Source organism: Platalea leucorodia (genome assembly GCF_965183815.1).
Source record: "Platalea leucorodia genome assembly, chromosome: 20".
NCBI classification, from domain to species: Eukaryota; Metazoa; Chordata; class Aves; order Pelecaniformes; family Threskiornithidae; genus Platalea; species Platalea leucorodia.
In genome coordinates this window covers 1,183,065-1,202,420 of record NC_138842.1, presented here as the reverse complement: position 1 = coordinate 1,202,420, position 19,356 = coordinate 1,183,065, and the positions used below count along the sequence as shown (strand labels likewise).

At 57.7% G+C, this 19,356-nt stretch overlaps 2 protein-coding genes across 6 annotated transcripts; both read left to right on the top strand.

Moving 5' to 3' along the window:
- Positions 1 to 99: 99 nt before the first annotated feature.
- STT3A (STT3 oligosaccharyltransferase complex catalytic subunit A) lies at positions 100 to 10,165 on the top strand. Of its 4 annotated transcripts, none has more exons than XM_082330497.1 (19): positions 100 to 187; positions 1,955 to 2,042; positions 2,220 to 2,345; positions 2,645 to 2,705; positions 3,346 to 3,467; positions 3,746 to 3,891; positions 4,154 to 4,244; positions 4,956 to 5,062; positions 5,468 to 5,632; positions 6,172 to 6,352; positions 6,896 to 7,051; positions 7,241 to 7,332; positions 8,023 to 8,178; positions 8,292 to 8,480; positions 8,563 to 8,679; positions 8,761 to 8,863; positions 9,460 to 9,648; positions 9,769 to 9,884; positions 9,972 to 10,164. In XM_082330497.1, the coding sequence occupies exons 3-19, from the start codon at positions 2,258 to 2,260 to the stop codon at positions 10,008 to 10,010; spliced, it is 2,118 nt and encodes a 705-aa protein (XP_082186623.1). In that variant the 5' UTR covers positions 100 to 187; positions 1,955 to 2,042; positions 2,220 to 2,257; the 3' UTR covers positions 10,011 to 10,164. The 4 variants fall into 4 exon arrangements, with proteins under 4 accessions (XP_082186623.1, XP_082186625.1, XP_082186624.1 ...); XM_082330498.1 differs by lacking the exon at positions 100 to 187 and adding an exon at positions 248 to 263; XM_082330496.1 differs by lacking the exon at positions 100 to 187 and adding an exon at positions 1,036 to 1,873.
- Positions 10,166 to 10,614: 449 nt separating this feature from the next.
- Positions 10,615 to 18,514, top strand: CHEK1 (checkpoint kinase 1; the record flags this gene model as incomplete). Of its 2 annotated transcripts, XM_082330765.1 has the most annotated exons (12): positions 10,615 to 10,679; positions 12,530 to 12,753; positions 12,858 to 12,922; positions 12,996 to 13,065; positions 13,537 to 13,725; positions 14,424 to 14,528; positions 14,601 to 14,696; positions 14,770 to 14,878; positions 15,729 to 15,906; positions 16,978 to 17,109; positions 17,210 to 17,311; positions 18,376 to 18,514. In XM_082330765.1, the coding sequence occupies 12 exons, from the start codon at positions 10,615 to 10,617 to the stop codon at positions 18,469 to 18,471; spliced, it is 1,431 nt and encodes a 476-aa protein (XP_082186891.1). In that variant the 3' UTR covers positions 18,472 to 18,514. The 2 variants fall into 2 exon arrangements, with proteins under 2 accessions (XP_082186891.1, XP_082186892.1); XM_082330766.1 differs by lacking the exon at positions 17,210 to 17,311 and having other exon boundaries at positions 18,376 to 18,473.
- Positions 18,515 to 19,356: the final 842 nt, after the last annotated feature.

Sequence of the window (19,356 nt, the reverse complement as noted above, 5' to 3'; positions counted from 1 at the left end):
ATCGGAAGGCGACGGGCGAGGCGCGCGGCGTCCCGCCCTCGGCTGAGAGCCCGGCGCCGCGGCCAATGAGCGCGGCCGCTTGTGGAGTGGCGTCGGTGAGATCCAATGGGGGGCGGGTCGCCGCGGCGGGCAAGGGCGGCTGCGCGGGGCGGATGGCCGGGGCGGCGGGGCCGAGCGCGGCGCCCGGGTGAGGGCCGCGGCCCCGGGGCTGAGGGGTGCCGGGGGCCTGGGGGGCGAGGGGCTGTGGGGTGCCCGGGCCTGTGGTAAGGGGGTTGTGGGGTGCCCGGGCCTGTGGGGCGAGGGGCTGTGGTGATATGGGGTATCCAGGCCTGTGGGGTGCCCAGGCCCATGGGGCAAGGGTCTGTGGGCTTGTGGGGTGCCCAGGCCTATGGGGTGAGGGGCTGTGGGGACATGGGGTGCCCGTGCCTGTGGGGTGAGGGGTTGTGGGGTGCTCGTGCCTGTGGGGTGAGGGGCTGTGGAGTTGTGGGGTGCCCAGGCCTGTGGGGCAAGGGGTTGTGGGGTTCCCAGCCTTCTGGGATCGGGGGTTTTGGGATGGGTGATGCTGTGGGGTGCCCAGGCCCGTGGGGTGAGGGTCTGTGGGAATATGGGGTGCCCGGGCCTGTGGGGTGAGGGGTTGTGGGGTGCTCAGGCCTGTGGGGTGCTCAGGCCTGTGGGTCAAGGGCTTGTGGGGTGCCCAGGGCTGTGGGGTGAGGGTCTGTGGGAATATGTCGTGCCTAGGCCTGTGGGGTGCCTGGGCCTGTGGGGTGAGGGGTTGTGGGGTGCCCAGGCCTGTGGGGTGAGGTGCTGTGGGGTTGTGGGGTGCCCAGGCCCATGGGGTGAGGGTTTGTGGGGTTCCCACCCTTGTGGGATCGTGGGTTTTGGGGTGGGCGATGCTGTGGGGTGCCCAGGCCCGTGGGGTCAGGCACTGCTGGCTGTCAGGGGCTGGAGCCTTTGGGGTGCCCAGGGCTGGGGGGCGAGGGGTCGTGGAGCGACGAGGTGCGGGGCGCAGCACAGGGGACTCGTGGGGGGCACGGTGTCTCGTAGGGCACAGGCGAGCTTGGACGGGCCGGTGGCAAGAGCGAGGCTGTGGTCCACGGCCCAGGGACAGCCTTTCCTCCTTCCCACCCCGGTATCTGGGGACTGGTTCCCCCAGCCCCTGTGGCGGTACTGGGTGGCGAAGGGTCCCCCAGCACCCCGTGAGTCATCTGCCGGAGCTGTGGAAATGGGGGTGCCGGTGGTGCCGCCCTGGCAGAGCCGCTCGTGCCTGGGAAGCATCTGTGTGCGATCGTTGTTAGCCGCTGCTTCTTACCCAGGGGAACCAGGAAATAATTACAGCGCGCGCTGATTTCCCTATCAATTATTGGCGAATGCGTGCAAGTCGGAATCGCTTCTGGGTCACAGAAGGGCCCAGGCCCAGTTTGGATTTTATTTTTAAATCTCAGCCTGTCCCAATTTGCCCCCGCCCCCCCGTTGTAGCTCAGAGACGCGAACTGAGGGTTTACCCACCAGTTCTGGGACTGAATCAGCAGGGATTAGCGGGTTTTTTTCCGGACTGATTGGGCAAAGAAGTATTTTAAAGAAACGAGAGTGTTTTCAAGACGTTATTCTCTGGCCACAGTTTCACTTCCTTGGTGTCTAATGCCAGGATTTTCCTCCGCCCAGGGAGGTTGAATTCAACGGTCAAGTTGTCCGATAGAAGCAAAGCTGACCGACTGTGCTGGTCCGCGGTAGGAAACCCCTGGGATCTATATGATTAACATCAATAATTCCAAACGGGAGCGGCCAGGAGCCGTTCAGACCTCATATACAAGAATACAGCACCGAATTCTTGTGATCCCCATGGGTTACCTGTTTCGTGCATCGCTTACAGATGGTGGTTAAGTTCCAGAGACCAACCAGGGAAAATTTAGTGGTTTTGCTGAAAGTTTACACCTGGGTTTTGTTTTGTACGCAGAGAAACAGACGTGTCCTCTGCCCCAAAGAAGTTCTGGTCTCTGTAAAAGAAAGAAAAAGCTCCGCTGAGACTTGGGGCGAGCTGTCAGGTGAGGATGGGAGGCAAGGGGATTTGGGGAGGGAGGCACGGATCAGCGAAAGCACCTGAAGGGTGGACGACGGCCTCCTTGGGCAGCAGCGGGGTGTTTAAGGTCCTATTTTACGAAGCTTTTAGAGACGTCGTGGAGCTGGCTCGCTCTTTGATCACCTTCCCTCTTTGTTTTCAGGTGTTCAAGCATCCTCGATCTCTGCTTTTGATGTGAAAATGACCAAGTTAGGGTTTCTCCGGCTCTCCTATGAGAAGCAAGACACGCTGCTCAAGCTCCTCATCTTGTCGATGGCAGCCGTGCTGTGTAAGTCCGCGTCCTGCCGCGCCGGCCGTGCGGAGGGCTGCTCGTGCCCTCGAAGGGGGACCCCGGGATGGAGCTGCCTCTGCTCCTTCTCTTTTTTTTTTTTATAGTTGTGAAGCTCTTAAGTGAGCGCTTTTATTCCTTCCATATCGATTCTTTTGAAAAACACGTCTTTCTTTATCTTCCTAATGACAAGTTTGAGACAGAAACCATTTTAATCAGTCAAAGTAGATGAGAAACCTAATAAAACTCTGGCTCAGTGAGTGCTGTAAATTCACTCGGCCCTTCTTCTGTGGTTGCAGCTTTCTCCACGAGGCTTTTTTCCGTCTTAAGATTCGAAAGCGTCATCCATGAGTTTGACCCGTGAGTGTCTTCCTCCCGTTTTGTGAGGTTTTTCTCTTCTGGAGCGCGCGGAAGTTGGGTGGTGGTTGCTGGGCTCAAGTTAATCCCCGTTGAGGAGGAGGGATTTGGAGGGCGGTTTTCAGTGCAGCTAGTTTTTCCTCTTCTAGACCCAAAATTCAAGTCTCAGTTCCCAGGACTGAGATCTAAGTCGGGGTAATCGCCCAACACCTCTTTTATGCTGGTGATTCTTTGCCTGAGCGGGGCACAACAGGAGAGGGGGCTCCTAGGACAGCTTGTGTCCGCGTCCCAGGGTTGTTGCTGGTTAAATCAGGTGCGAGGGAGAACGTTACCTTTGCAAACCCGCTTTTAAACCCCCTGGGAGGAGGGCTGAAGCTTTGCAGCCGAGGTTTGGGGTGGTCTGGGGAAAGTGGAGTAGTTCCCTCGGCATGGAAAACACGCGGTCGGCCGTTAGGACGCTCTCTTACCCCTAGACGTCGGAGAAGGGTATCCCAACGGGCACGCGGTTTGGTACTCGGCCTGTCCAAAGCTGCCTCGTTGTCTGAACGCTCGTTAAGGACTGGGGTTGTGACGCGCGGAGCGGTGAGCGGTCGATGTGGCTATACCCGGATGCGGGGATGCTTAGCGCTTGTCGCCGTTACAGGTATTTTAACTACCGCACAACCCGCTTTCTGGCGGAGGAGGGCTTCTATAAATTCCACAACTGGTTTGACGACCGAGCGTGGTACCCCTTGGGCAGGATTATCGGTGGGACCATTTATCCAGGTAAGCCGTCGGGCTTTTGCTGAGCCGAAACGCGCCTCGCGCAAGGGAAAGGAGGAGCAGATTTGGGAGAGGGGCGGGTAGTGTACGCGGAGCAGAGCCCTGAGCGCCAGCGGGGAGAGGAGGGGAGCTCGGGGGACGCCCTTCATCGAGGCATCCCAAGCAGCAGCTCCTTCCCGGCGAGGTTTTCGGCTGCCCTGCTGTTCATCGCGAGCACGCAACCCCCGGTGCCGCGGGCAGACCGAGAGCACCCCGATAACGGTGGTGTTTCTGTCCCGCAGGCCTGATGATCACATCGGCGGCAATTTACCACGTGCTGCACTTCTTCCACATCACCATCGACATCCGAAACGTCTGCGTGTTCCTGGCTCCCCTCTTCTCCTCTTTCACCACCATAGTGACTTACCACCTCACCAAAGAGCTCAAGGTAAGGGGAAGCTCGGGGCTACCTTGGAGGCTTTCGCTTTACGGAGGAGCAGGGGCCGCGTGCCTTTCGGAAAGGCAGCTCGCGGGTTTGGAGGTGACCACCAACCCCAGAACTTCTGGGAAGTGGAAGATCTGTTTTAAAATTTAGTTGTAACACTCAATTTTTATTCCTTTGAGGCATAGCCCTGCGTGGTACAGCACGATAACGGAAGCCCGAAAAACCGATGGCTTTTACACCCTCTGGCTGTGTTTTTTTTCCCCAGGACGCAGGGGCAGGACTCCTTGCTGCCGCCATGATTGCCGTCGTGCCCGGGTACATCTCTCGATCCGTTGCCGGCTCCTACGATAACGAAGGTGAGTTTGCGGCACTCGAGCAGGGAAACCTTTAACAGCTTTGGGAAACGATGGCAAAGCTGCTACGGAGCGCGACAGAAAAACCATCCTTTCGCAGCGAGCCCTGCCAGGTCCCTGCGGTTTAATAACCCAACGGCTCGGAGACCGGTGGTTGTTCTCGCCTCCGCGGTTGCGAAGAGGGAGCGCTTCCCGACGCCGGCAGCGAGCGCACCCCGTTCCCCGAATACCCTTGTTTGCAAGTCAAAAAGGGTTTTGCCACCTCCACCAGCTCTGCTTGGGATCGGAGCTGCTCTGCGGCTCCCCCGTGGTTTTATCTCCGTTCCGGCAATGACTTTGGGGCTGGCAAAGGCGGCAATCTCATCATTGACGCCTAGGGCAGAAGAGGATCCAGGTTCCTCTCCCATAGCTGGGCTTTCAGTGGCCATGTAAGGAGTCGCTGTGTCCGGAAAGGCTAGCTGGTGTGGCTAGAAGAAGCCACGTTGAGCTGTTACCTACAGTAAGACACAAACATCGCCGTCTTTTAGAAATCAGAGATGAAACCCTTTTCCCGGGCCTGGCTCTCTGTGCGAGGTGCTGTTCCATCTTCTGATGGACCAGCAAAAGCATTTCTATATTTAACGCAATTGAGCGCTCTGCAGCGCCCCAGGGGTTATATTAACGTTTCGGGGCTGGCGTGAGCTTCCTTTGACCTTTCTGTGTCCTTTTACCCAGGTATCGCCATCTTCTGCATGCTGTTAACCTACTACATGTGGATCAAAGCCGTCAAAACTGGCTCCATCTATTGGGCAGCAATGTGTGCTCTTGCCTATTTCTACATGGTAAGCGTTCCTTCTCCCGGCGCCAAAGTATTTCTGACTCCGAGGACCGAAAATACACGGCGCGCCGTTCCTGCGTCCTTGCGTTCGGGGAGCTAGAACCTCTGCCAAGGGCTTGGCGTGAAAACGGAATGGATGCTTTCTTCATTCATTTCCACTTAGCAAAACTAGCGGGGTTTTGTGCAAAGTTTTACTAATAGCGTTGAAAAACCTGGCCTTCTGGCAGCTGTGACTGTTGAGGACGCCCTGGGAGAGAGCAGATTGCGGCTGGCGTTAGCGCCGGGGGAAAATCCTGCGCGTGATCCCAGGAAAACCAAACCCGCCACCTTCGACCTCTCCTGTGCGACCTGTTCCGTCCTGGAACTTGTTTGTTTTTTTTTTTTTTTTCTTTCTTTTCTCTCTTGGCAGGTCTCCTCGTGGGGTGGCTACGTCTTCCTGATTAACCTCATCCCCTTGCATGTTCTTGTGCTGATGCTGACCGGACGCTTCTCCCACAGGATCTACGTAGCCTATTGCACCGTCTACTGCTTGGGAACCATCCTCTCCATGCAGATCTCCTTTGTTGGCTTCCAGGTGGGGACCGGAATGATTTGCAGGCTCAAGGACGGTCGTTTCGTGGGCTGTAGCAGAACAACAGCGAGGTGGCACCCCGTTTCTCTTCTTGCCTTCGCCGTTGACGTTATAAGTGGGGGCTGGCTTCTAGTTCTAGCCCCCGTTACGCTGATTCGTTGCGACCTTTGGCAAGATGAGGTTTTGGAGGTGCCGGGTGGCTTTTAAAACTGCTAACAACCTTCACGGCACCGGTTGCCTTTCTTGAAAATATTTCTGTTTTCGGTGAAGGAAAGGCTCACGCCCGTGTGTGTCTCGGTATAGCAGGAAAAATGCCCGCTTCGCTCAGGTTTTCACAAGAATCGGGTTAATTTTCCATGTGGATCCCTATCTGGGAATCAAAGCTGATGTAAGGAAGTGACTTGTGCCAGCCGTGCCGTCCGCGGGGAGGGGACGGTTTCCCGTGACTTTGCTGAGAAGTGCTTTGTAAAAATAAGCCGATACCGGGCGCAACGCGACCCTCGTTCTCCTCCGTAGCTCATCACGCTCTCCTCCGCTTGCAGCCTGTCCTCTCCTCGGAGCACATGGCTGCCCTTGGAGTCTTCGGCTTGTGTCAGATCCACGCCTTCGTGGACTACCTTCGGAGCAAGCTGAACCCGCAGCAGTTCGAAATCCTCTTCAGGAGCGTCATTTCCCTGGTTGGCTTTGTCCTCCTCACCATCGGGGCCGTGCTGATGCTGACAGGTAGCCCGAGACCGTGGCGACGATGAGCGCGTTTCGCCGCCGGCTTTGCCTCGCTTTCTTTTCTTTTCCTTGCTTTGAAGAGCACGTAATTTGTCAATCCGAATTCCGCGTTATTGCCCGCACTGCGGTTTCAGTGCTCGCGAGCCTCCCTCGAAGGAGGAGGCTGGGACCTGCCCTAATTTCTGCGTTAGCGGGGAAATATTGAAGAAGCAGCTGTGAGATCTGGGCTCCGGGTGACACGAGGCGCAGAGCGAAACCCGTCGTGACTCAGCGCGCGCTGGGGACGCTGAGCCGATGCTTCAGAAACCGAGTGTCGATCTGTAGTAGCGAAGAGATGCTAAAAATGTAGGTCGGGTGGGGGAGAAAGCTTTTTAGGGTAAAATTGCCCTGTATTTCCTTTCTAAAATGGCAGTTTTGAGTAATAGAGATGTTAAACGAGGTCCAGGATTGCTCATTCCCGTGCTTCCCCTGTGAGGGAACATATCGACGTTGCTGGTTACTCTGCTGGAACTGAAGATGATTTTTTTTTCTCCTCTTTCCTAGGGAAAATCTCCCCGTGGACGGGGCGTTTCTACTCCCTGCTGGATCCTTCCTACGCAAAGAACAACATCCCCATCATCGCCTCCGTCTCCGAGCACCAGCCCACCACTTGGTCCTCCTACTACTTTGACCTGCAGCTTCTCGTTTTCATGTTCCCAGGTGAGCCCGGCGCCGCTGTCGTCACATCCGCGATTTATTACATCAACGTACAACGCCAGAAGGGTTTTATTCTCTCTGCTCACGGTGCCGAGTCTGCCGTGGAGCGCGGCCTGCCTCCGCCGGCTGTTTTTTATTTCGGGCACCGGATCGCAAAGGTGAACCTGACCCGTTTCTCTTTCCCCTTCGCAGTCGGTCTGTATTACTGCTTCAGTAACCTCTCGGACGCCCGCATTTTTATCATCATGTACGGGGTGACCAGCATGTACTTCTCCGCTGTGATGGTGAGCGCTGCGGCCTGCTGGGCGCAAGCAGGATGACGAAATGCTCTTAACGACGCTGATTTAGTTTATTTTTCTGAACTCATTAATGATGATTCTTCCGCCTTGAGCCGGTGGAAACGTTCATGAGGCTTTTCTCCCTTCCTTAAAACTGCTTTATTCGCCCCTCTGCACGGCGGGGGAATGTGACGTTGCAAAACTTACTGGTTGTGGTGTTACTCGCTTCCATGTGGCCACCGCTGTCCGCCACGGAGTCTCCCTTCCTGGTCTCCCATAGCCGAGTTGCAAACCCAAACAATTTTTCCCGGTATCCAAGCAAGGACCGATGCCAAACGGCTGCTTAGGAGCCCGTTTCCACTCTTGCTCCAGCACCCCAAGCCCTAAATGCGGGTTGATTTCTGGTGTGGAGGCACCTACTAATTCTTGGCTCCACCTAAGATTGCCCGAGGGCGTTAAATTCCGCACCTTGGCCAATTTTGAGGTCTTCAGAGAACTTCCCTGGGGGTGTCTGAGATGGTGGCAGCTCCCAGCCTCCACCCGCTAAAAAAATCAGCGACGGGTTTATCTGGAGGCTGACGTTTCTGCTGAATTTGAGGTGCTGCGATAGGGATGGCGTTGAATTTCTCTCTTCTCTTGGATTTCTGCCCTGATTTCTTCTCCAACAGGCACTGACTCTTCTGCTGCTGCCCGTAGGTGCGTCTTATGCTGGTGCTGGCCCCGGTGATGTGCATCCTGTCCGGCATCGGGGTTTCTCAGGTGTTGTCCACCTACATGAAGAACCTGGATATCAGCCGACCGGACAAGAAGAGCAAAAAGCAGCAAGACTCCACCTACCCCATCAAAAACGAGGTGAGCGTTGGGCCGGCTCAGGAAGGGGGAGGAGACACCTAGTCCTGGTGGGGACAAGTGCGGGAGGCTGGTGGCCTCTTCCCTCCAGCGTTGACCCCCGTTTCTTCCCCCAGGTTGCCAGTGGCATGATCCTGGTCATGGCTTTCTTTCTGATCACCTACACCTTCCACTCCACCTGGGTGACCAGCGAGGCGTACTCCTCCCCCTCCATCGTGCTGTCTGCCCGGGGTGGGGACGGCAGCAGGATCATCTTTGATGACTTCCGAGAAGCTTATTACTGGCTGCGTCACAACACGCCGGAGGTAAAGGAGGGGGTAACTGGGGCGGTGGGAACCCAACGTTGTCCGCTGAGGCGCTGACGGCACGTCTGGCGTTTGGGTGCAGGACGCAAAGGTGATGTCCTGGTGGGACTATGGGTACCAGATAACCGCCATGGCCAACCGGACCATCCTGGTGGACAACAACACCTGGAACAACACGCACATCTCCCGCGTCGGTCAGGTAGGTCCTGCCCTCGCCTGCCGCCTTGCCCTGACTTGCTGGGGGCATCGCGTGGCGTGACTGACTCCAGGTCTGCTCCAGGCGATGGCATCGACGGAGGAGAAAGCCTACGAGATCATGAGGGAACTGGACGTCAGCTACGTGCTTGTCATCTTCGGAGGCCTCACTGGGTATTCGTCTGACGGTAAGATCTTGCTCTGAGCTGGGTCAAACCCATCCAAAATGGCTCTCAGAGGAGTGAAGTCCCACCTTCAGCTGAGGCTGCGAAGTGGAAACGCTACCAAAATGCTCCTCTCTTAAAGCTGCACGTCCCTTTTTTGCTCACCCCCAGCTCAATTCCTCATTCTTTGCCCCAACTCAACTCCTCACTGTTTGCCCCCCAACTCTTTGCCCCCAACTCAACTCCTCGCTCTTTGCCCCCAACTCAGGTCTTTGCCCTCAACTCAACTCCTCACTCTTAGGCCTCCAACTCAACTCTTTGGCTCCCAACTCAACTCAACTCCTCGCTCTTTGGCCCCCAACTCAACTCCTCACTCTGTGGCCCCAACTCAACTCCTCACTCTGTGGCCCCAACTCAACTCCTCACTCTGTGGCCCCCAACTCCTCACTCTGTGGCCCCCAACTCAACTCCTCACTCTTTGCCCTCAACTCAACTCTTTGCTCTTTGGCCCCCAACTCAACTCCTCGCTCTTTGGCCCCCACTCAACTCAACTCCTCGCTCTTTGCCCCCCAACTCAACTCCTTGCTCTCGCCCCCAACTCTTTGCTCTCCCCCTTTCAGACATCAACAAGTTCCTGTGGATGGTGCGGATCGGGGGCAGCACGGACACGGGGCGCCACATCAAGGAGCACGACTACTACACCCCCACGGGGGAGTTTCGGGTCGACCGTGAGGGCTCCCCGGTGCTTCTCAACTGCCTCATGTACAAGATGTGCTACTACCGCTTCGGCCAGGTCTACACCGAGGCCAGTAAGTCCCCAAAACCGCCCCCCGTGGGGGGGGGGACACCACTTTTGGGGCGCCCCACCGTGCCCCCAACATCTTCGGGGTGCGACGTGGCAGCGCTGCCTGTACTTTGCCCTCTCCTAGAGCGACCGCCGGGCTACGACCGGGTGAGGAACGCCGAAATCGGCAACAAGGACTTCGAGCTGGACGTGCTGGAGGAGGCGTACACCACAGAGCACTGGCTGGTCCGAATATACAAGGTACGGCCCCAAAACAAGCCCAAACCCCCCAGATTTGGGAAAAACCCATTAAATTTCACCTAACCCAACCTTTTTTTTACCGCTCAGGTGAAAGATTTGGATAACCGCGGTTTGTCGAGAACGTAGAGGAGCTGCCGCCGGCCGCGCTGCGCACCGCACTGACCTGTGAAGCAGAAATATTTTGGGGTGTTTCTTTTTTTTTTTTTGTCAGATTTTGGGGGGTTTTTTTGAGGGGGGGGGGTGGTTTTATTTTTGTTTTATACCGTTTGTAAGCGCAGGCAGCAGCGGGACGTCCCTGCCCATCCCTGCCTGCCCCTGCCTGCCGGGGAGTGATTTTTATATACGCACGGAGCAGTCGCCAAATCGGAAATAACGGCTTTAACCGGGGATTGATTAACGAGGAATTAAAAATAAGAATAATAATTAAAGCCAAAAAAAAAAAGCGCTATTTGAGTGGGTTTTTCCCCAAATTCTGCTGCTTCCCGCCCCCGCCGGCGCGCGGGAGAGGGATTTTGGGGGCGTTTTGCTGCTTTGAGTGGATTTGAGACAAAATTTGGATTGGGTCGTGGTGGGAGGGGAGGGGGCGGGGCCAGGCGCGCGGGGGGGCGGGGCCCGGGCGCGCTGCGCGCGCAGGGCGGGGCGTGGCGCGGTGGCGCCGGCGGGAAAAGGCAGCGTGGCGGGAGCGGGGCCGGGACCGATCGCGGAACCGGTCGCGATAGCGGTCGCGGGGATGGCGGTTCCCTTCGTGGAGGACTGGGACCTGGTGCAGACGCTGGGCGAAGGCGCCTACGGGGAGTGAGTGCGGCGGGGCGGGGGGCGGGGAGCTGCCGCCGGGGCGCGGCCCTTGCACGCCCCTTGCACGCCCCTTGCACGCCCCTTGCACGCCCACCGCCCCCCCGCCTGCCCTTTGCACGCCCCCTGCTTGCCCCCTGCTTGCCCCTTGCTTGGCTGTTGCACGCCCCCTGCTTGCCCGCTGCATGGCCACTGCTTGCCCCTTTTGTGCCTGCTGCTTGGCCACTGCTTGCCCGTTGTGTGCCCCCTGCTTGCCCGCTGCTTGGCCACTGCTTGCCCCCTGCTTGGCTGTTGCGTGCCCCCTGCTTGCCCGCTGCATGGCCACTGCTTGCCCCTTTTGTGCCCACTGCATGGCCACTGCTTGCCCCTTTCATGCCCGCTGCTTGCCCGTTATGTGCCCCTTGTGTGCCCCCTGCTTGGCTACTGCTTGCCCGCTGCTTGGCTGTTGCGTGCCCCCTGCTTGCCTGCTGCTTGGCCATCACATGCCCCTTTTCTGCCCGCTGCTTGCCCACTGCACGGCCACTGCTTGCCCCTTTTGTGCCCGCCGCTTGCCCACTGCATGGCCACTGCTTGCCCCTTTTGTGCCTGCTGCTTGCCCGTTCCGTGCCCCCCTGCTTGCCTCCTGTTTGGTTGTTGCTTGCCTGCTGCTTGCCCCTTTTGTGCCCACTCTTGCCCCTTGTGTGCCCCTTGTGTGCCCCCTGCTTGCCCGCTGCTTGCCCCCTGCTTGGCTGTTACGTGCCCCCTGCTTGCCTGCTGCTTGGCCATCACATGCCTCTTTTGTGCCCACTGCTTGCCCCTTGTATGGCCACTGCTTGCCCCTTTTGTGCCCGCTGCTTGCCCGCTGCTTGGCCATCACATGCCCCTTGTGTGCCTGCTGCTTGCCCGCTGCATGGCCACTGCTTGCCCCTTGTGTGCCCCCTGCTTTCCCACTGCTTGCCCCCTGCTTGGCTGTTGCATGCCCTTTGTGTGCCCACTGTTTGGCCACTGCTTGCTCACTGTTTGGCCATTGCATACCCCTTGTGTGCCCACTGCTTGGCTGTCGCTTGCCCGCTGCTTGGCCGTTGTGTGCCCCTTGTGTGCCCATTGCATGGCCACTGCTTGCCCACTGCTTGGCTGTTGCATACCTCTTGTGTGCCCACTGCTTGCCCCTTGCATGCCCACTGCTTGCCCCTTGCGTGCCCGCTGCTTGCCTGCTGCTTGCCCACTGCTTGCCCCTCGCGTGCCCACTGCTTGCCCGCTGCTTGCCCCTCGCATGCCTGCTGCTTGCCCACTGCTTGCCCCTTGCGTGCCCGCTGCTTGCCCATTGCTTGGCTGCTTCATGCCCCTTGTGTGCCCGCTGCTTGCCCATTGCTTGGCTGTTGTGCGCCCCTCACGTGCCCACTGCACGGCTGCTGCTTGCCCGCGGCTTGCCCGCGGCTTGCCCACTGCTTGCCCCTTGCGTGCCCACTGCTTGCCCATTGCTTGGCTGTTGTGTGCCCCTTGTGTGCCCACTGCTTGCCCCTTGCGTGCCCGCTGCTTGCCCATTGCTTGGCTGCTTCATGCCCCTTGTGTGCCCGCTGCTTGCCCCTTGTGTGCCCGCTGCTTGCCCATTGCTTGGCTGTTGTGCGCCCCTCACGTGCCCACTGCACAGCTGCTGCTTGCCCGCGGCTTGCCCACTGCTTGCCCCTTGCGTGCCCACTGCTTGCCCATTGCTTGGCTGTTGTGTGCCCCTTGTGTGCCCACTGCTTGCCCCTTGCGTGCCCACTGCTTGCCCATTGCTTGGCTGTTTCATGCCCCTTACGTGCCCACTGCACGGCTGCTGCTTGCCCGCGGCTTGCCCGCTGGGCGCCCCGCTGACCCCCCACCGGCCCCAGGGTGCAGCTGGCCGTCAACCGCCGCACCGAGGAAGCCGTAGCCGTGAAAATCGTGGACATGAAGCGCGCGGCCGACTGCCCGGAGAACATCAAGAAGGAAATCTGCATCAACAAGATGCTCAACCACGAGAACGTCGTCAAATTTTACGGGCACCGGCGGGAAGGCGCCACGCAATACCTCTTCCTGGAGTACTGCAGCGGCGGCGAGCTCTTCGACCGCATCGGTACGCCCGCTAAAATATTCTTCTTTTCTAGAAAACGCCGCGTTAAAAAATTAATCCCGAAACGGTTGAGAGTTGCTCTTCCCCTTCTTATTCCCCTCGCGCAGAGCCGGATATCGGGATGCCGGAGCCGGAGGCGCAGCGTTTCTTCCAGCAGCTGATCGCCGGCGTGGTGAGTGCGGCGGCGCTGGCGGCGCTGGCGGGGGGCGTCCCCGCGCGGCGCTGACCCGTCGCTCCGTCCCCAGGTCTATCTGCACAGCATCGGCATCACCCACCGCGACCTGAAGCCGGAGAACCTGCTGCTGGATGAGCGAGGTGGGGCAGGCGGCGCAGCCCCCTCCGCCCCCCGGCCTTTAATTCTGACCTTTAATTGTGAAGTTTAATTCTGACCTTTAATTGTGAAATTTGTGACCTTTAATTGTGAAATTTAATTGTGAAAATTTTGAAATTTAATTTTGAAATTTAATTTTGAAATTTAATTTTGACATTTAATTTTGACATTTGACCTTTAATCGTGACGGTTTAATCGTGACGGTTTAATCGTGACTAATTTTGGCGCTTGAAATTTGGCGCTTGAAATTTGGCGCTTGATTTCAATTTTTTATTTCAATTTTTGATTTCAATTTTTGATTTCAATTTTTATTTCAATTTTTTATTTCAATTTTTAATTTTCAATTTTTTATTTCAATTTTTAATTTTCAATTTTTATTTCAATTTTTAATTTTCAATTTTTATTTCAATTTTTAATTTTCAATTTTTAATTTTTAATTTTGAATTTGGGCCCAGACAACCTGAAAATCTCCGACTTCGGCTTGGCCACCGTCTTCAGGCACAACGGCCGGGAGCGGCTGCTCAACAAGATGTGCGGCACCCTGCCCTACGTGGCCCCCGAGCTGCTGCGGCGCCCCGAGTTCCGGGCTGAGCCCGTCGACGTCTGGGCTTGCGGCGTGGTGCTGACGGCCATGCTGGCCGGAGGTGGGCCGCCGGCAACGGGGGGGGGGCCTGCGGAACACAGAAGGTGGGGGGGTGGAGAGGATGCTCAAGGGACGCACGTGAAACGCGGGGGGCGTGTGAAGGGCACAGAAAATCGCCGCGGTGTCGTAGTCGGTGCTGCAGCGTGCTTTTGCACGCCGCAGGGCTTTTGCACGCCGCAGGGCTTTTGCACGTTGCAAGGCATCGCACACGGCAGGGCTTTGCACGTTGCAGGGCATCGCACGCGGCAGGGCTTTTGCACGCCACAGGGCATCGCGCGCGGCAGGGCTTTTGCACGCTGCAGGGCATCGCACGCGGCAGGGCTTTTGCATGCTGCAGGGCATCGTGCGCGGCAGGGCTTTTGCACGCCACAGGGCATTGCACATCACAGGGCTTTGCACGCTGCAGGGCTTTTGCACGTTGCAGGGCATCGTGCACTACAGGGCTTTGCACGTTGCAGGGCTTCGCACGTTGCAGACCTTTGCACGCCACAGGGCTTTTGCAGATTGCAGCGCCTTCGCACGCTGCACGCCTTTGCACGTTGCCCCCTTTTCAAACCACGCAGAACCGGTCTTTATTACCCCCTTTGCAAAACCTCTCTGTGCAAACCGTGCCGTGCTTCCTCCTTGGCTGCATCCCCCCATTTCTCCATGCTCCCTCTGCACCGGTGCAGTAACGCAGCGGGTTTTCTCCTCCGCCAGAGCTGCCCTGGGACCAACCCAGCGATAGCTGCCAGGAATACAGCGACTGGAAGGAGAGGAAAACCTACCTCCCGCCTTGGAAGAAGATCGATTCGGCACCCTTAGGTAAGCAACCGGCACCCGGCAGCACCCGACGCCGCGCCGGCAACCGCCATTTCCCCGCTCTGTCTCCCTCAGCTTTGCTGCACAAGATCCTGACGGAGAGCCCGACGGCGAGGATCACCATCCCCGACATCAAGAAGGACCGGTGGTACAGCAAACCCCTCAAAAAGGGTAAGGGGCCGGCGGGGAACGCGCTCGTCCCCCCAGATTTGGGGGGGTCACTGGGTGTCTTCTGCCTTCGCAGGGGTCAAGCGGGCTCGCGTGTCCTCGGGGGGCGTCGCTGACTCCCCCGGCGGCTTCTCCAAGCCCGTCCGCTCTGATATGGACTTCTCGCCGGTGAAGAGCGCGCTGGGGTGAGCCTCCGCGTCCCCTTTGCGTCCCTCCCCGCGCGCTCCGGCTCGCAAGCGCGCGCTTGGGCGCTGCCGGGTCGCCTCCTTGGGTTTGTGCTGCTGGGGTTCGTTGCTGCGGGGGGAAGCAGGAGCTTTCCTGCGTGTTTGCATGGTGCGGGGCTTTGCTTGTTGCAGGGCTTTGTATCCTGTGGGGCGTTGCAGGGCTTTGCGCGCTGCAAGGCTTTGCACGTTGCAGGGCTTTGCGCAGCGCAAGGCTTTGCACGTTGCAGGGCTTTGCGTGCTGCAAGGCTTTGCACGTTGCAGGGCTTTGCGCAGCGCAAGGTTTTGCACGTTGCAGGGCTTTGCGTGCTGCAAGGCTTTGCACGTTGCAGGGCTTTGCGTGCCGCCAGGCTTTATACTTTGCAAAGCTTTACACATTGCAGTGCTTTTACACTTTGCAATTCTTTGCACGTTGCAGGGCTTTGCACACCACAGGGCTTTGCACAGTTCAAGGCTTTGCACGCTGCAGTGCTTTGCACATTGCAAGGCTTTACATGCCACCGGGCTTTGCACATTGCAAAGCTTTGCACGTTGCAGGGCTTTGCGCCCCGCAGGGCTTTGCACGCTGCAGGTCTTTGCCCTTTGCAATTCTTTGCACGTTGCAGGGCTTCCCCTGTGTTTTCACCAGGAGGTGGTTTGGTGGAAACCATGCACAAGGCTGTGTTTACCCTGCTTGCGTACGCTCCATCGTACAGAATCCTGCAAAATCCCACAGCGGTGCAATTCCCCTGCTCCGATACCTCCCCGTTCCCCACCCGTGCAATCTCTCCTTTGCACTGCCGTCCCTCACGTCCCGTCTCCCCTTGCATTGCAGCGAGGAGAAGGCGAGCTACTCCACGTCGCAGCCGGAGCCCGGCACCGGCGGGGCGCTCTGGGAGAGCGGGGCGGCCAGCATCGACAAGCTCGTGCAGGGCATCAGCTTCTCCCAGCCCGCTTGCCCCGACCACATGCTGGTCAACAGCCAGCTCCTCGGCACCCCCGGCTCCTCCCAGGTGCTGCGCGGTGTTCGGGGTGCAGCTCTGCAGGCTTCGTTGTGTCGGGGTGCAACTTTGCAGTATTTGGGGCACGACTTTCCAGCGTTTAGAATATCAAACTGCAACTTTGCAATATGGGGGATGCAGCTTTGCTGTGGTTTTTTTTGTCTTGGGGTGCAGCTTTGCAAGGTTTATCATTGCGGGGTGCAACCTTGCACTATTTGGGGTGCAACTGTGCAGTATTTGGGGTGCAGCTTTGCAAGGTTTATCATTGCGGGGTGCAACCTTGCACTATTTGGGGTGCAGCTTTGCAGTATTTGGGGTGCAGCTTTGCAAGGTTTATCATCTCGGGGTGCAATCTTGCAGTATTTGGGGTGCAGCTTTGCAGTATATATAACATTAGGGAGCAACTTTGCAATATTGGGGATGCAGCTTTGCATTATTTATCAGCTCAGGGTGCGAGTTTGCAGTATTTGGAACAGAACTTTGCATTATTTTTGGTATTGGGATGCAAATTTGCAATGTTTAGGGTGCAGCTTTGCAGCGTTTATAATACCAGGATGCAACTGTGCAATATTAGGGATGCGGCTTTGCAACGTCTATCATCTTGGGGTGCTACTTTGTAGTATTTGGGGTGCAATTTTGCCGTATTTTTAGTATCAGGATGCAACTCTGCAATGGTTGGGGTACAACTTTGCAGCATTTACGCTATCAGGGTGCAACTGCAGTGTTTGGGATGCAGCTTCGCATCCGATTTAGCACATCAGGGTCCGACTTTGCAGTATTTATTATATTTGTGATGCAACTTTGCGTCACGTATATAAGATTAAGAAGCAGCTTTGCACTATTTATAATACTAGGGAGCAACTTTGCAATATCGGGGGTGCTGCTTTGCAGTTTTTATAATATTCGAGGTGCAACTTTGCAGTAGTTCTGCAACTTTGCAACCTGGGAGATGCAACTCGCAGCCTTCACCATCAGGGGGTGCAGCTTTGCAATATTTATCCTCTCAAGGCCGCGGTTTTGCAGAGCCGGGGCTGCAACTTTGCGGGATTTGTAACTTTTGCACCCCGTTTTTGGGGCCGGCAGAGCCCGTGGCAGCGGCTGGTGAAGCGGATGACGCGCTTCTTCACCAAACTGGACGCCGATGGCTCTTACCGCGCCCTGAAAGAGGTCTGTGAGAAGATGGGGTACGGCTGGAAGAAGAGCTGCACGAACCAGGTAGGGATTGGGGTGCAAAATCTGGGGTGCAAAATCACGCCGTCGCATCTGCAAATAACTGGGGGGGGGGGCCACCCTCCGCTTTGCTGTCGCTTTGCAGGTCACCATCTCGACCACGGACAGGAGGAACAACAAACTCATCTTCAAGGTGAACCTGGTGGAGATGGAGAGCAAGATTTTGGTGGATTTTCGGCTCTCCAAGGTGAGCGGGGGGCTCGGGGGGGCGCACGGTGGGTGCGAGGTGATGCAGGGTCTTGCAAGACTGCAAGGTTGGGTGCAAGACCCTGCAAGGTGATGCAAGACCATGCAAGGTTGGGTGCGAGATGATGCAAGACCATGCAAGGTTGGGTGTGAGATGATGCAAGACCATGCAAGGTTGGGTGCGAGGTGGGTGCAAGGTGATGCAAGACCATGCAAGGTTGGGTGCAAGACCGTGAGAGGTGGGTGCAAGCTGATGATGCAAGACCATGCAAGGTTGGGTGCGAGGTGATGCAAGACCATGCAAGGCTGGGTGCAAGGCGGTGTTGGTGGGTGCAAGGTGATGCAAGATGGGCACAGGGCAGCGGCCGGTGGGCGCACGGTAGCTGCGAGGTGATGCAAGGCGGCGTTGGTGGGCGCAAGGCAGTGCGTGGTGGGTGCAAGACTGCAAGGCAGCGCATGGTGGGTGCAAGGTGGTGCAAAGCAGTGCAAGGTGGGTGCAAGGTGGTGCAAAGCAGCGCAAGGTGGGTGCAAGGTAGGTGCAGAGCAATGCAAGGTGGGTGCAAAGCGGTGCAAAGCAGTGCGAGGTGGGTGCAGAGCGATGCAAGGTGGGTGCAAAGCGATGCAAAGCAGCGCGAGGTGGGTGCAAAGCGATGCAAAGCAGCGTGAGGTGGGTGCAGAGCAATGCAAGGTGGGTGCAAAGCGATGTAAAGCAGCGCGAGGTGGGTGCAGAGCGATGCAAGGTGGGTGCAAAGCGATGCAAAGCAGCGTGAGGTGGGTGCAAGGTGGGTGCAGAGCAATGCAAAGCGGCGCAAGGTGGGTGCAAGGCGGTGCAGAGCGATGCAAGGTGGGTGCAAAGCGATGCAAAGCAGCGCGAGGTGGGTGCAGAGCAATGCAAAGCAGTGCAAGGTGGGTGCAAGGCGGTGCAGAGCGATGTAAGGTGGGTGCAGAGCGATGCAAAGCAGCGCAAGGTGGGTGCAAGGCGGTGCAGAGCGATGCGAGGTGGGTGCAGAGCGATGCAAAGCGGCGCGAGGTGGGTGCCAGTCGATGCAACCTCTCCCCGCGCAGGGCGACGGCCTGGAGTTCAAGAGGCATTTCCTGAAAATCAAGGGCAAGCTCAGCGACATCATCAGCACCCAGAAAGTCTGGCTGCCCGCCACCTGAGCCCCCCGCACCCCTCCTGCCTCCTTCCCCTCCTCCTCCTCCTCTTCTTCCTCCTCTTCCTCCTGGCGGGGCTCCCGCGGCAGCACCCCAACGCCGTGAAGGCGACCGACCGCGCGCCACAGATTTTAAAGGTTCAATAAAGCCCTGGGGGGGACGAAGCGAGGCCGCGTGCTGCGAGGGGGGGGGGGTCGCAACGGGTCCCATCCTGCCGCGGCCCGCGGAGGGTGCTGGGCTGGCCTGATGGGTGCAGCCAGGGTGCTGGGGGGGGGGGCCGATGCAAATTGGGGGCCCTGGGGTGCCAGTTAAAAAAGTTGTTAAATAAAAAATAGCAATTAGGGGTCGGTCCCCCCCCAGCTTGTTTTCACCCCAAAAAAGGGGCACCAGCATCGTGGGTGCGATAGAACCCCGTTTATTCCATATTTTGGGGGGTGGTTTGGGTGCAATACAGCTTTTTTTTTTAATTGGGGGGGGGGGGAATCTCAATGAGCGTGGGGCTCGTTCACCCTGAAACCTACTGATGGCATTCACCCTGAAACCTACTGATGGCGTTCACCCTGAAACCTACTGATGGCGGCATAAATCCCAGTCCAGGGTCTCCGCCGAAGCCCTGCAGCCCGAAACCGGCCTGTTACCCCCCCGGCGAGGTTTCGGGGCTGACCCCGCCGCTCCCCCCTTTCCTGCCCTGGCTCGAGGCAGCTGCCCTCATTTTCCAACCTCTCTAATTGCTTTTCGGGAAGGGCTAACGAGCCCCAGAGCTGCCAGGGGTTGTTAGCACTGGAGCGAGAGAGGAGAGCCAGGGCTTAACCCCTTCCCCCCCCCCAAAAAAGAGCATCCCCCCCCCAAAAAAACCCCACCCCAGGGTGCAAACCCTGAGCCATCTCCCAG

Bases quoted from the DNA above. Each gene is read 5' to 3' on its own strand.
- STT3A (XM_082330496.1), top strand. The intron at 3,892-4,153 runs GTAAGGGGAAGC...TTTTTTCCCCAG, and splicing joins ACCTCACCAAAGAGCTCAAG to GACGCAGGGGCAGGACTCCT. The intron at 8,179-8,291 runs GTGAGCGTTGGG...TTCTTCCCCCAG, and splicing joins CCTACCCCATCAAAAACGAG to GTTGCCAGTGGCATGATCCT.